The sequence below is a fragment of the Ahaetulla prasina genome, chromosome 3 (genome assembly GCF_028640845.1).
Source record: "Ahaetulla prasina isolate Xishuangbanna chromosome 3, ASM2864084v1, whole genome shotgun sequence".
Taxonomy (NCBI): Eukaryota; Metazoa; Chordata; class Lepidosauria; order Squamata; family Colubridae; genus Ahaetulla; species Ahaetulla prasina.
Genome location: NC_080541.1, coordinates 27,517,219 through 27,533,223, shown reverse-complemented (window position 1 = coordinate 27,533,223; position 16,005 = coordinate 27,517,219). Strand labels below are relative to the sequence as shown.

At 42.5% G+C, this 16,005-nt stretch overlaps 1 protein-coding gene across 2 annotated transcripts; it reads right to left on the bottom strand.

Moving 5' to 3' along the window:
• Positions 1-11,810: 11,810 nt before the first annotated feature.
• TMEM74 (transmembrane protein 74) lies at positions 11,811-14,827 on the bottom strand. Of its 2 annotated transcripts, none has more exons than XM_058178484.1 (2): positions 14,709-14,827; positions 11,811-13,626 (listed from the first exon to the last, which is right to left on the bottom strand). In XM_058178484.1, the coding sequence occupies exon 2, from the start codon at positions 13,382-13,384 to the stop codon at positions 12,446-12,448; it is 939 nt and encodes a 312-aa protein (XP_058034467.1). In that variant the 5' UTR covers positions 13,385-13,626; positions 14,709-14,827; the 3' UTR covers positions 11,811-12,445. The 2 variants fall into 2 exon arrangements, with proteins under 2 accessions (XP_058034467.1, XP_058034466.1); XM_058178483.1 differs by having other exon boundaries at positions 14,247-14,805.
• Between the last annotated feature and the right edge of the window lie 1,178 nt (positions 14,828-16,005).

Sequence of the window (16,005 nt, the reverse complement as noted above, 5' to 3'; positions counted from 1 at the left end):
TCACTGATTTGTTCAAAATTGGGAAAGGAGTCCGGCAAGGCTGTATACTATCACCCTGCCTATTTAACTTGTATGCAGAACACATCATGAGAAAGGCGGGGCTAGATGAATCAAAAATTGGAATTAAGATTGCCGGAAGAAATATCAACAACCTCAGATATGCAGATGATACCACTCCAATGGCAGAAAGCGAAAAGGAACTAAAGGGTCTCTTGATGCGGGTGAAGAGGAGAGTGCAAAAGTTGGCTTGAAACTCAACATTAAGAAAACTAAAATCATGCCATCCGTCCCTTTCAATTCCTGGCAGATAGATGGTGAAGAAATGGAGGTAGTGCCAGGTTTTATTTTCCTGGGCTCCAAGATTACCGCAGATGGGGAGTGCAGCCAAGAAATCAAAAGACGCTTGCTACTGGGGAGGAAAGCTATGGCAAATCTAGACAGCGTACTAAAAAGCAGAGACATCACCCTGCCAACCAAAGTGCGTATAGTCAAAGCGATGGTTTTCCCAGTTGCAATGTATGGCTGTGAAGGTTGGACCATAAGAAAGGCTGAGCGCCAAAGAATTGAGGCCTTTGAACTCTGGTGCTGGAGAAGACTCCTGCGAGTCCCTTGGACTGCAAGGCAAACAAACAAGTCAGTTCTAGAGGAGATCAACCCTGACTGCTCTTTAGAAGGCCAGATGCTGAAGATGAAACTGAAATACTTTGGCCACCTAATGAGAAAGAAGGACTCACTGGAGAAGAGCCTAATGCTGGGAAAGATTGAGGGCAAAAGAAGAAGGGGATGACAGAGAACGAGGTGGCTCAATGGACTCACTGAAGCAGTAGGCATGAGTTTAAATGGACTCCAGAGGATGCTAGAGGACAGGAAGGCCTGGAGGAATGTTGTCCATGGGGTCGCGATGGGTCGGACACGACTTCGCAACTATAACAACAAACTTATATCTATCACAGCAGGAACAATAACAACAAAAGATTTAAATGTTTCTGAACCAATCTGTCTTAGGACACCAACTCTGACTCAGTTTCTCCTGGCGCTCTTAAACATGCACTGAGAAGAGACATTTTTGTTTTTGGCTGAGGTTTGGGAGACAAGATATTTTGGTGAACATGGAGCTGAATCTTACCAGATGTTTGCTATAAAAATTGAGATCCCACTCCTCCTTGGGGCAGCTTACAATAATGTCATTTTTTTCCCATAAAGCGAGAGGAAAAACAACAACAATCATACCATCAAATCTTGAAAACAGAACGAGAGCAGCAAATTAAAATAAAACATAATCGTTCTATTAATTCCAGGCTGCAAATGGATTCTATATACTTGTAACTTGTAATGGCAAATACCATCAAATAAAAAGCTATGTGCACACAGCACAGTAGATTATGCAAAATGTGAGTTGATAGTTTGGCTTTTCGCATCTTGTGGAAACAGAGAGATAGTCTTAGCATGGTTTAACCAGGTCATCATATTAAGCCACACTGTGGTTAATTTTTTTAGGTCCAGTATGTGAGCATACTTGTGACTTTTTTCAGCTAGATTCGGAGGTAAGAGTGAATTTTTTTTTCTGTGTTCTTATAATCCCAATCATAAGATCACACAAAAATTAAAAAAAAGGAAGATAAGGTTTGTAAAACAGAAGCTTATGTACCTGCTTTTTCCAACCGATTTCAATTCCCAGCATTTAAATAATTCAAAGTTACCACACAAGTGAAAAATAGTGTGAATTATTATTATTATTATTATTATTATTTATTAAATTTCTATACCGCCCTTCTCCCGAAGGACTCAGGCGGTATACAGCCAGAATAAAAACCCAAAAACAATACAATATACAATTAAAACAAAATTAAAAAACTTATTATACAATTTGGCCGAAAAACATTAAAACATTTAAAATTGTAAAAACCCGTTAAAATTCATATAAAATTTAGAAATATAAAATATAAATTTAAAATACAACAAAATTTAAGCCAGCCCCGCGCGAATAAATAAATACATTTTCAATTCACGGCGAAAGGTCCGAAGGTCAGATATTTGGCGTAAACCAGGGGGAAGTTCGTTCCAGAGGGTAGGAGCCCCCACAGAGAAGGATCTTCCCCTGGGGGCCGCCAGCCGACACTGTTTGGTGGACGGCACCCTGAGAAGTTCCTCTCTGTGTGAGCGTACGGGTCGGTGGGAGGCATGAGGTAACAGTAGGCAGTAAGTACCCAGGCCCTAAGCCATGGAGCGCTTTGAAGGTAGTAACCAACACCTTAAAATGCACCCGAGAGACCACAGGCAGCCAGTGCAGTCTGCACAGGAGTGGTGTTATATGGGAGCTACGTGGAGCTCCCTCTATCACCCGCGCAGCTGCGTTCTGGACTAACTGAAGCCTCCGAGTGCACTTCAAGGGGAGCCCCATGTAGAGAGCATTGCAATAATCCAAGCGAGAGGTGACAAGAGCATGAGTGACTGTGCACAAGGCATCCCGATCAAGGAAGGGGCGCAACTGGCGAACCAGGCGAACCTGGTAAAAGGCCCTCCTGGAGACGGCCATCAAATGATCTTCAAACGACAGCCGTTCATCCAGGAGAACACCCAAGTTGCGTACCCTTTCCTTTGGGGCCAATAACTCGCCCCCCACAGTCAGCCGCAGCTGACTGAATTGGGGTGCCGGCATCCACAGCCACTCTGTCTTGGAGGGATTGAGCTTGAGCCCGTTCCTCCTCATCCAAACCCATACGGCTTCCAAACACCGGGACAGCACTTCGACAGCTTCGTTGGGGTGGCCCGGGGTGGAAAAGTACAGTGTATAATTTAAATTATGTTGTTCAACTATAAGTTAAAAAAGAAGATGTGCTGACAACAAACTAATTTTTAAAATGTTTATTTTACACCTCCACAGATCACGATTCATCCTTTTATAAAGCATCACAAAATAGTTAACAATAAAACATGTTTTTGCTTTTAAAACAGAATGTAGACTTTACCAAACAAAACTGCACGGGTTACCACAGACACTTCTCAAAAGAGAAAGATGAAAAATGCTTAGGAAATTATTAGTGGTCACTATAATAAATAGGGCTGAAAGTTATTATCTTACTCTGAGGCAGAGTTGAGAAAACAGAGTAGTATGGATAAATTTACCCTGGAGAGTAGAAATAGAGAGCATACACAATGTCCACAAATTTAGAGTAAATTATGCAGTATCTGCATAATAGAGAGCATATACGATGTCCGTAAAATTACAGTAAATTATGCAGTATCTTTCTGAGAGTCAAAGGTTTTTCATTGACTCTCAGAAAGAATGCTAACAACCAGATGGCTGCAAGGAATATAAATCCTTCCATTCTCCACTATTCAGTCAGAACTGAAGAAGCTTCTTGGATGAGAAGCAAAACATCTTCAAGCAAAAACAAAGCAAGTCCACTTGCCTTTTGAAAAAAGAATCTTTGAGAGTATCTCAAACACATTTCAAATTTGATAAAAATTTTGATTACCCAGATAGCTTGATATCAAATACAAACAAACAACTGAAGGGATTTTAAGTTTCACTGTTAACACAGTGTGCAATGTAGCCAATAAGGTGCTCAGAAATTGTTTTGTGTTCAAGAAGTCATTTCTCTAAATATCTGTGTACCATTTTCTTCTCTTACTGCAACTTTTTTCAGATGATCTCCCGCCCCCCCTCCCAAAGAAATCTCAAATCCTTCCCTTAACCCACTTTTTCCTTCCTTTTGGATTGTACTGTTTATGGAAAGTCTTATCAGGCTTTCCAAACATCTGTCAACCACTGAATATCTGGTGGCTGGATTGTAACTCACAGGATGGTTAAAGACTGACGGGGGAAAAAGCCAACAAAAACCATTCAGAATTCATGAACAGCTTCTAGAGAAAACATGAATCTTGAACTTGGTAATGTAAAAGACTCTTTGAAAAACAGAGTTCTAGATAAGCTTGATGGTTTTGTCGCTGGCTAATGCGTTGGCCAACAGAATATTGGTTTCATGGTATTTCTATACATGCACTATGTATGGTGATTGTAAGCCACCAAGAATCCATGCAATAGAAACATTGAAATATATAAAATTGCCCCAAATATATAAACCTTGCCCAAAAGCTTGAATTTCCTCAAGCTTTAAAATAGAATACATTTTGAAGCCAGGCTATGACTGCCAAATAATCTTGAGTGTCATTTTATATGTTTTATAGTGTATTAACTCTCTTTAAAAAGGAAAGGGCATAAAGATGTTTTAAAATAAATCAATAAACTTAATTCTGACCTCTTAAGAAATATTCTATCTTTGTAGCCTAGCTAACTATCTTCAAAGCAGACCCATTAGAAATTCCCGGAACAAACTCCTGTTTAGTCATTTGTCATGAAATGTACAGACACAGCAGGTATAATAATCTTAGTGAGTCAGTGCAGCAAACAATATTGTTCTTGAATGTTGCAGTTTAAAAAATTATGACATTTCTGATACTTCTGTTTCTTCAAGCATTTGTGGCAAGGAAAAAAAAAGCAGTTCGATTTTATGTAATCCTGGGATTTATCTTGTCCAAAGAAACTCAATGATGGCTTTACAGCCATAATACATGAGCATCGTTTATTGCCTTGCTTGGGAAGTTTTGACTGCATCCGATCATATTTTTATATGATCACAACAAGAAGCAGCACTAGATGTCTTCTTCTCCATTTCTTCTGACCAACATGAAGATCTCATTAGAGTAGCACTAATAATCACCAAGATTTGATTGAACAAACATCTTTCAAAGTTAGTTTTGCTGTGGCCAACTTAATCAACAGGTATATAAACTGAATTTGCTCACAATTCTCATCCCCCTAAACACATAAGACTCTGCTACCTCTCTTTATTTATCCAGTTTATGTGAACTTCTGGATATGTTCTGACATTATACAGGTAATCCCACAGTCCCATAAATATATATTTCCTTGTTCTTTAAACTAAGCACATCAAAGAGCAACAATATGTTTAAGAATGTGGTATATGGCTATGTATGCAACAGTATTTAAGGCTACCATATCTAGATATCCCTAAATAGCAGGAAAGAAAACTTTAAAATTTTACTTCTATCCAGATAGCACTAACATTATCTACAGCTTCCTTCTCCCACACTGTGCAGCCCTATATCATGTTGTATCACATATCCTGCAATTAATTTTGGAAAAAAAGGAAAAAAACTAAAATACAATTCTCTTTCAGAATGAACAGACTGAAATAAAGCTCACTGTTATGAAGCCAGGCAAAAGCATTGGGGAACATGTGGCCAGACTTTTATGAATGCAGACAATTCTATAACAATTTAGTAACACAATAAATTGATATTATCAATAGACTTTTGTAACACAACTTGGATTTATCCGGATGAAAAACTTCAATTGCAGAAGAGACATAATTATCTTTACTGAGTTTGACCTACACAGTGAACCAAACTGTGGTCTACTTTGTTATGTATATTACTTGATTTAGTTGTGTGAAGTGCACCTTTTGGAAAAACCCAGGATTTCCAGATCCTTAAAACAAGCCTGCAAGAAAGCATGGCTAGCGTAGCCCACTTTAAGAGACAGCCAACTAAAAGCCAATATGCTTACAATCATTCTAGTATTTTAACCACTATGCTGGTTACAACAGTGCTGACGGTCAACTGGTGACGGATTCCGGAAAGCAGAAAGAGTACAGCACAAAAACCAAATCTTACAGGGCTTTGCTTATATCATACCTTGAGAAACTAATACATAAACTGTGTATTTTAAACCACTTCTTAAGTGGGTAAAGATCACAACATTTTAAAGCAGCATTTTCAACCTTGGCAACTTTAACACGTCTGGACATATTAATGCCATTTGGAGAATTTTGGGAGTTGAAGTCCAAATATCTTAAAAGTTGTTGAAGTTGAGAAATATTGATTTAAAATGATACATAAAATCCAAACTCTTCACAGCCCTCTAGTCATTTATCTTTTCGCAGACCAGGACTGCTATCCTTTGAGAAGGATGTGCTACTATACTGCTCCAACAGAAATAAAGAAAAGTGTGGTTGTGATAAATAGAGCAGAAGACATTCCAATTCAGTCCTCTTGTTTTTTCCACTTGCATCATCCTGACATCTCATGTCAAGAACCCATTTTGCTTTGGGAAAGGAATCAGAGCCAAAAGCTCAGAGGCTGCCAGGATCAAGAAGAAGGCCCCAGAGGGTTACAGAGGGATCAAAGCCCACTCTTCCATCTGTATCCTCTATTAAATTAAAGGGAGTTGGTACACTTAATTTTGGAAATATGCAAATATCTATTGACTGCCAAATCACTGTCCAGTCAACTCACAGAGGTACCTGGAAAATGGTCCAGTCTGAAGTGTTTTAGAATTATGAAACTAATTATACCACCATCTGGGCAGCCTGCTTATGCCTTTTGTTTTAAACACCAGCACACTTGCGTAGCATGACATTTGCATCGTTCAGTTAAATAGCCTGATCTAAGTCAACACTATCTGGACTTAGAAAGCTTCAAGAGATTTCCTTCATCCCACTGAGCCCTGGGTCCTGATCTACATTAATTAGCTGGCACTCTGGAGCCCTTTGTACTCTTGGTTTTTGTTGTCGCCTGTCGGCCGCTTACCCATCCAGCAGCCGAATCAGAGGAGGAGGAGGCGTGGGAGTCAGGATCAGCATCAAGGCAGCCTGAGAGCTCTGAGAGGGAAGAAGGAATGGAGATGGCAGAGAGAGAGAGACAGAAGGGGAGCCTGGGCTGTCCGTCAGCCCTCAAATGGAGAGTCAACAGCCCCTAGGACTGGGGGTGGCTGATGAGGAAGAGGAGGAACAGCTGGGTCCAGTGCCTGATGTGCAGATGCACAGAAGGCAGAGGAGAGCAGTGGAAATCCTTGGGCTGATCCTTGGGAAGGAAGAGTCACCACTGCTAGCGAAGCCCCACCCTAGCTCTGGGAATAAAAAGCAGGGACCGGAGATGAATAGATGTGTCAGACAACTATTCATCTTCTGGCCAGATAGATTTCTCACTTCTCTCATGGTGAGAGAGAAAAACTTGTTGCCGGGGCTGCTGGCACGCCTAATAAAGGAATCTTTGAGTTAACTTCAGAGGGTTTGTCGTGTTTTAGGAGCTGGGTCAGAACAGTTTTGTAGCCTATAACATCCCTTCCACTGAGGGCCCTTTTTATTGTCTCAAGCCACTGCAAATATTTGTTCCTCTATGGTACCATCTTGGATATTTACAGTATCGATGGACAAATGTATATGGAATGCTTGAAGTGATGACAGAAATGTGCTGGGTAGGAATATAATTATGCATATGCATTCGCTGCAAAATAGATGCTGCATAGGCTGAGAACCCCCCCAAAATTGCACTGAATGATGGATTGTATTGTATGATGCAACAAGGAGTGTAAATCTGAAAATTTAACATTAAATTTTATTTATTAAAGATGAGAACATGGAGATATTAAGATGGACAAATGGTGGTAGAAAGGCTTTGATTAATATGTGATCTGCTAACCTCAAAAACCTTCCAATAAACCATATCTAAAACTTTCTCAGGACCCACAGAAATTATAGTTGTTCAGACTTGTCTATTTTGAATTATGCCAGCATATATCAAGTCTGGTCTAGATATGAACAGATAGCCTGTCCTTCGATGTATGTTGTCTTGCTATTAAATCTAGCAGTTCAAAATAGTAATAGCAATAACACTGACTTATTTAGACTTAATGCTCCAAGTTTTTAAGAAGAGATTAGATAACCAATTGTCTGAAACGGTGTAGGGTTTCCTGCCTAAGTAGGGAGTTGGACTAGAAGGCCTCCAAGGTCCCTTCCAACTCTGTTATTCTATTTCTATTAACCACTTCATAGTGCTTTACAGCCCTCTCTAAGCAGTTTACAGAGTCAGCATATTATTCCCAACAATTTGAGTCCTCATTTTATCAAGCTAGGAAGGATGGAAGGTTGAGTCAACCTTGAGTCAGTCAGGATCAAAGTGCTGGCTGTGGGCAGAGTTAGCCTGCCATACTGCATTCTAACCACTGGCTCTTTATTCTATATATGAATTACTATGTGCATCAATCAGTTAGTTTCTAGTCCTTGTATGCAGAACAAAACATGTGTATTCTAGGCAGAAATTATTTGGGTGGTAGAGTGGGATAGAGCCAAAGCAATGGTTGGCAGCGGCCACAACAGAGAAGCACTGATAGGATTATGGGAAGGTGACTGGGTAGATAGCTGTCTTTGACTTCGAATCAACATATTAAATTAGTCTGCCTGCCCTCTTTTCCTTAGCTCCCCTTACTGTCATCGCCAATGTCCTTGGCTTAAAGCCCAGCATTAAGGAGAGGTAAAAAAAGGAAGGGAGCAAGGAGATTGGTGGGTGGATCAGTGCACAGGCAATGTGGAGGAGGAGAGAAGTGCTCTAACTTTGCCCTACATGCCCTATAGGTTTTGCCTGGATTTTGTTTCAGCTGAAATCTGGAACTTCTAATTTGTTTCAGGTTTTCTGCCAAACAATATCCCAGCCAGAAACTTGGCAGAATTTCCAAGAAACCAACTTGTTTGCTCCAGTTTCAAAACAAAACATGCTTTCTGTTTCATGCTTATTTTAATGAACATACAATACAAATTGGATACATTCATCTATGTAGTAAAGAGAAATCACCTTGATAGAAATATGTCTGCACTATTATCTAGGCAGAGGGCAGAGACATTCTTTAAGTCCTGGGAAGTAAGATAATAATTGGAAGTGCCTCAAGCAAACACGTCTTTGATCCACTGGAGTATAGGAAGGAAGGGGAGGGAATAGCGCAATCAGGCTTACAAAATCATGTTACTGTACTTTCTCTTAATAAAATAGAGTTCGAATCTTCCTGTAGCCTTTTCTGATCTTGTCTGCCTAGGCTAGGCTGACAATCAAAGTTGAAGTTAAAGAACCAGCAACTGCATTTGCCCAAGATGCTAAGTTAAACCTGGGCACCTAATCATAGAATTGGAACAACTGACTGAAACCACAGAGCCTCTATTCCACCTTACCACCAGCCCTCCAACATTAATTTGGAATGAAGTGAGCTTCTCTGGCTAACTGATTCTAATTTCCAACTGTTTTAATACTTAGGTGTTTAGTTTCCTAATATTCAATCAGAATTTGAGTTCCTGTAACTTGAATTATCTTATCCCCAGTCTTCTGAACAATAGAGAACCGCTCTTGACTTGCTGCACAACTCAGCTTGCTCTGCAATGATATAGTGTTAATCAGGGATGGACTCTTCATATATTTAAGTCACTATGCAATTGAACAGAGGGCCCATATAATGCATCAGGGCCACTGACAGAATCCAGCACCCAAGAGTAGCTGCTAGAATCCTAACAACCGGTGGTGGGTTGCTCCCGGTCCGCTCCGGTTCGGGAGAGCCGGTAGTAAAAATCTGCTGGTGTTCGGAGAACCGGTAGTAATGGCTGGCTGGCCACGCCCCCGAACCGTTCCCTGGCCGCCATGTTTCTCACTGCCATGTTCTTTGTGCATGTGCATCCCACTGCCTTGCAAGTCAATGCGCATGTGTAAAGAATATGGGGATGCCGCCGGTACTTTTTGGCAGCCTGAGGAGAAAGCGGTTGGCAAAAAAGCCTTTTTGGAGGCTTCCTGGCCAGCCGCTTTCCAATAGCGGTGGGTCAGCTTGCCTTCCCGACTCTGGACTAGCCGCCGTGGAAGGTAAGCAGCCAGGGATGAAATGCTTCCGGATGGTGGCGGGTGGTTCGGAGAACCAGCAGCAAAAATCCCTGGCCCCGCCCACTGCCCCAGCTGAGCCATGCCATCATCAGAGTTTTTTTTTACTTTTAAAAGCCTCTTTTCTTCAGCCAAAAAAAGGCTTTTAAAAGTTAAAAAAAAGCCTTTGATGATCGCTGGGCTGAGCAGGGATCATCAGAACCCTTTAAAAGTTTTTTTTTTAACAATCTCTTTGGCTGACAAACAAAACAAAAGGTTTTAAAAGGCTCCTCTGGCGATCCCAGCTGAGTTAAGAGGTTCTGGGCTGCTATTAGGCAACTTCAGCAGGGATCCTCAGAGGAGCCTTTAAAAATCTTTTTTTCCTTTGGTCCACCCAATCCCCCCTCCTCAATTACCTAATTATTTACTGCTCTTTTTGGACTCACTTTCCTTCGGCTTCTGCAATCAGTTGCATCAGCTAGCAACTGAATCTGCCTGCCTGCAATCCAATCCTGCCTGCCTGCCTGCCTGCTTTACTGGCTGAGGAACTCTGGGAGTTGAAGTCCACAAACCTTAAAGTTGCTAAGGTTGGAGACCCCTGATCTAAAAAATATAAATAAAATAAAATAATAAAATAAAATATTTGTGCAGCTTTGCGAGATTTTGTGTGTTTCTATAGTGTTTCACTCTAACTACACAAACACACAAAATCTCACAAAGCTGTATGTGGCATTTTGTACATGTGTGTATGAGAGTCAGTTGTATTGTGTGTGTGTAAAGTGTGAAAGTTGGTTTTTGAGCTTTTTGTGGCTGTGTGAGGTTCCTACTTGTTGCAGGGACCATTTTGGATGAAGTGCAGCTGCTTTTACATTGTGTGTGAGTCTGTTGTGTTGTGTTGTGTTTTGTGTGTGTGTGTGTGTGTGTCCCTTCGCAAGGACTTGGAGGCAGCTCCTCTGTGGAAAAGAGGAGGCGGCGAAGCTGTGGCTGTCCAGAGAAATCGCCCTGTCTCTGCAGTGTTGGTCATGTGACTGAGTGGGCGTGGCCAACTTGATGTCACTCACAGCAAGGTGCCACCCCACCTTGCCCTGAGTGACTTCAAATTGGCAACGCCCACTCAGTCACATGACCACCAAGCCACGCCCACCAAATAAGCCATGCCCACAGAACCGGGTAGTAAAAAAATTTGGAACCCACCCCTGCTAACAACCCAACCAAGACTCACAATATCTTGCCTAACTCTTCACGTTGCCACTTCCGTTTCCTCCAATGTCTTCAGCATAGCATCGTGTGGCTTGATTTTTAAATTTTCAAATTTTGAATTTTTAATAATTTTATATGGGGTATTTTAGTTTGGGTCAATTTGACGGTTTTAATTTGGCCATTATTGAATATGTATTTTAACTGATACTTTAATTTTGTATATTTAATTGTTTTAATCTTGGCTGTACACCGCCCTGAGTCCTTCGGGAGAAGGGCGGTATAAAAATTTAAATAATAAATAAATAAATAAATAAATAAACTGAAATAGTAGGTCTAGATAGAGATTCAAGAGCAGCATTTTCGTTTCCCTAGTGCCCTGAAGTGGTTCGACAGAACTGACTTTGCAGCTCATAGTAAATGCAATTCCCACATGGCCTTGAAAACCTGTCTGATGGCTACAAGAGTAGCCATTCGTGGTGTAGGAGCTAAGACTAGGGTTAGGAGACCCAAGGTTCAAGTCTATTCTCAATCATGGGAAACTCTGTAGCTGAACTGCATGCACGCCTCATAAGACTGATGACGTGGGATACAATTGGAAGCTGGTCCTGGATAAGAGTTGGGGTATCAATCTTATGAATAAGTAGCTAAATAAATGAAATAGCTGTTGCAGTCTGATAATGTAGACAGTTTAATGTGGTATCACCCTGCTGACTATCACAAATTCTGAATTAAGCTTCCTTCAAAGTTCATGTGCTTGGAAATTTACCATAGCTGGTTTCTATGAACACCAAGACAGCTATACACTTTCTATGGACTTGGGATCTCCAACCATGGCAACTTTAAGACTTATGGACTTCAACTCCCAGAATTCATCAGACAGCTGGCTGATGAATTCTGGGAGTTGAAGTCTACAAGTCTTAAAGTTGCCAAAGTTGGAAACCCCTGCTTAAAGACAGGTAGTCCTCGCCTGATGACCACAATTAAGCCCAATATTTCTGTTGATAAACAAGGCAATTGTTAAGTGAGTTGCATCCTGTTGTACAACTTTTTTTTGCCACAGTTGTTAAGTATCACTGCAACTGTTAAGTGAATCATGCGGACCTTAAGCAAACTTGACTTCCCCCATTGACTTTGCTTGTCAGAAGCTGGTTGGGAAGGTTACAAATGATGATCACAAGAAAACAGGACAGTGCAACTGTTATAAATACATGCCAGTTGCCAAGCGCCTGAATTTTGATTGTGTGACCGTGGGGGATACAGCAACTGTTGTGTGAAAAAATTAGTCATAAATCATTTTTTTTGTAACTTTGAATGGTGACTAAATGAATGGTTGGAAGCCAATGACTACCTGTAGAACCTACTTTGAATGTGATCTCTTTTCTTTTTCCCTGTTTAACATGACATATCTTTATAATGCAAAATTTCCTTTTGATGTGTTGGCAAAGGCGCTTTTGTCAGTAGTGCTAGCTATTTTAAGAACCCTTTGCTTCCATTTAATGCAAATTATCCCCTGCTCCCATTTTTGCTGCTTCCTTATATCAAAGCCAGGCTAACTTGTTACTGCAAGAGCTTCCTCTTCCACGAGTGATAATTCCATATTATCACTTGTAGAGGATTTCACTCGGAAATTGAAAGATCCATACAGTTTGGCTGATTCCTTGGAAGCTGCAAATCGGTTCCTCCTGTAGAGTTCTCCTTTCCACATTTGCATCATCAATAAACTGGACAACACAACCCCTCCCAGGGTCAACAGACAGAGCCCAGCAATCACACACCGATCGAGGTGAGCCCCAATCCGGGCACTCTTCTTCTCTAGGCGCTCCATCTCCCGTGCTGCCACTGTGCTGGGATCCACAGTTACATCTCTGGGCACCACGTAGGAAACGATCACCAACAAAATCCCAATGACCAAGAACATGATGGCACTGATGAAGCTGTAATCAATAGATTTTCCACCAGCGGTTTCGGAGCCAACGTCATCCTCTTCCTCGGAAATTAAGGAAGGTGGATCGTAGGGCCATTCTAAAGGCATCTCTGTGTCAGGGTCAAGATGGGGAAGGAACTCTTGGTCTTGACAACAGCTACCATGTGCAAGACTCCCTGGGTGATTGAGGTGGTTGGTGTTTTCATCCACACAGGTGAAGGATGTCTCCGATTCACAGCAACAGGCATTTTTGGAGGCGGTCTCCTTCTCTTCCTTTGAAAAGTTGGAGCAGGTGAAATGACCGGCTGCCGTAATTTCTGGGGACAATGATGATACCGCAAGGAGGGTGAGAGAAGGCTGAGCAGGTTCTTCCTTGGCTTCCTGTTCAGCAGCTTTACAACGCTGCTCGCAGCATTCGGCAGTCATAACTAGGCTTCTATTCTTCGCCCCACTTTCATCAGGCCAGCCCTGGCATGGTGTAGTGTGCAAACTCCAACCTACACCGTGACACTCAGTGGATGGAACTCCCTCTCTGGTGACTTGCAAGATCTCCATACATGCCATGGGTGCTTCAGAGCACAAGTCCAATTGACCATTTACATCTCTGTAGTTTTGGCAAATGCAGCCGGTTGCCACCTCAGTGGTCGTCAGGTGATTTTGCCCGCAACTTCTGACCTTTGGCTCCCATTTTGCTGGTTTCCGATTCAGCCGCCACCACCACTCAGTTAAATAGATTTGCTTGGAGATGCCTCCTTTTTGAGCCTGCGGTTGTCATAGGAAGAGGAGAAGCAGCTTCATTGGTAGATCTGTTGTGAGACAAAGAGAAATGTAGCAGAACTGCAAGAGAGATTATATTATCCTGATTTTTATCCCAGTGTCTCTGCAAGCGGACGGGGAACAACCAATGTGAAGGCTTTAACCAGTCACTGAAAGCTAAACTCTGCTTATCTTAAACCAATTTAGGAACTCTAATCGGCTTTTAGAAATAACTCTTTGCAAATTTTGAGAAAAGAAAAGAAAAAGAAAGCTGAGCCAACACAGATCCTTCATCCCTTCTAGCACTCAAGGGCAAAACCCATCAACTCCCTACAAAATGCCACTCAAAAGGGCAAAGTCAAACTTGGCATCTCACATTTATCCAGACTCATATGTAAATCTAATCGGAGAAGGAGTCAGCAAATCCCTCCCAGCTCAAGTAACCCAGGATCCGTGGTTCTCCAGGGGAAATCTGAGCATCCCATAGGGGAGGGGACGAGGGGGGGGAGGGGGAAAGACCAGTACTTCCTGGAATCCCATCTCCCAGCCTCTGATCCGAAAAGCTGCCCGTGAAATCATCCCTAGGAGATGATGGTTCAAAGCGGCAGCTCTCAGCTTTCCTCCAAGCACAATCAGAGAAAGAAGTAAAACAATACCCAAAACGTCTCACCTGAAACAGAAAGTATGCGCCTGTTTGGGATGGGGAAAGGGGGCGCGAGGTGGGGGGGGGCGAAGGGCAAAAGGAAACGGGGCAGGGAAATCGCCTTGCGATTTATGTCGCTCCATCCAAGAGCGTGGTCCACATTCACCCGACGCGTTTGAAGCCGATCCGGAGGCGATTTGCGAAGCTTCGCAGTTTTTTCCATCCGAGGTGTGTCCGACTCCCCCAAACCTCGTCTTAGCGCGCGGGGTATATAAATCCCCGTCCGCTTTTTTGTCTTGTTTTGTTATTTTAGCCTCAGTGCATTTTTACTGTCAGCACCTAGCAAATGGACCAAAACCCGTTAACCGGGTGACACGAATACGTCCGAATCGAAGGGAAAAGACCATTAGGAAAGTAAAGATAAAACTCCCGTCCCTTTTAATCTCCGGCCAGCGCCCGATCAGCCCCTTTCCTGCCCTCTTCACGGACCTTTTTCCAGAGGTTCGACTCCATCGGGAGCAAAAAAACAAAACAAAGTAACCCCCCAAAAGCGCCGCTGCCCGTCCCCCGCTGGCACCATCGGGCCGCCCCGAACAGGCACTTGTTGTCGCGGTTCCTTCTCCACGCGCCTCCGTCCTCCTGCCTCCCTCGAGGCGAGAAGCGGGTGGAGAAGGGGGGGACTGGGGATGAGCCGGCGGGGCGGAGCGCTTGGATGGGGCACTCTGGGAAATGTAGTCCTGGCCGCTGCGCGCGGAAAGGCGAACGAGAATCCGAGGTCATGGTCTTGGGGTTCAAGCACGGTCTAACGAGGTTGCTTTGGGTTGAGTCCGAGAACGGCTCTCGAGGGCGAAGGTATCCTTCTCTTCCCCACTCCCTCCTGCACCAAGTTTCCATATCTTCAGAGATTCTCAGTCATCCAGGTCACGGTTGTCCCAAACAGCATTGCTAAAAAAAGCCTTAAGAATTGTTAACCTAATCTTGCCTAGCTTCTTCTTCGGTAATATTGAACTGCAAACTAGGGCATCCAAAACTTTTGCCAGACCAATTCTTGAATACAGCTCATCTGTCTGGAACCCACACTGCATATCGGACATTAATACAATCAAATGAGTCCAGAGATATTTCACAAGAAGAGCCCTCCACTCCTCTGCTCTCAACAAAATACCTTATGCCACCAGACTTGAAATTTTGGGCTTAGACAATTTAGAACTTCACTGTCTTTGGTCTGACCTAAGCATAGTACATAAAATCATTTGCTACAATGTCCTACCAGCAAATGAATACTTCAGCTTCAACCAAAACAATACAACAGCACACAACAGATACAAACTCATGGACCAGAAAGTCCAGTTGCCTTTTGGAGAAAAAAAACGAAAAGAACAGTTGAGATATCTTTAAAGAAGTTGCTTGATCTGGAGGAAAGGAAGAAGGGAGACTTGCCAAGGAATTTTTCAAGCAGAGGAGAATGGCGTTTGCACAAGTAGTCCTCGACTTAACAACAACAGTGCATTTAGTGACTCTTCAAAGTTACAATGGCACTGAAGAAAGGGTCTTGCGATCGATTTTTTTCCCCCACTTGTGGCCTCGCCATTGTCATTGGATCAAAATTCAGAGCCTTGGCAATTTTTTTTTTAAAATTTACATTTATATCCCGCCCTTCTCCGAAGACTCAGGGCGGCTTACAGTGTATAAGGCAATAGTCTCATTCTATTTGTATATTTACAAAGTCAACTTATTGCCCCCCCAACAATCTGGGTCCTCATTTTACCTACCTTATAAAGGATGG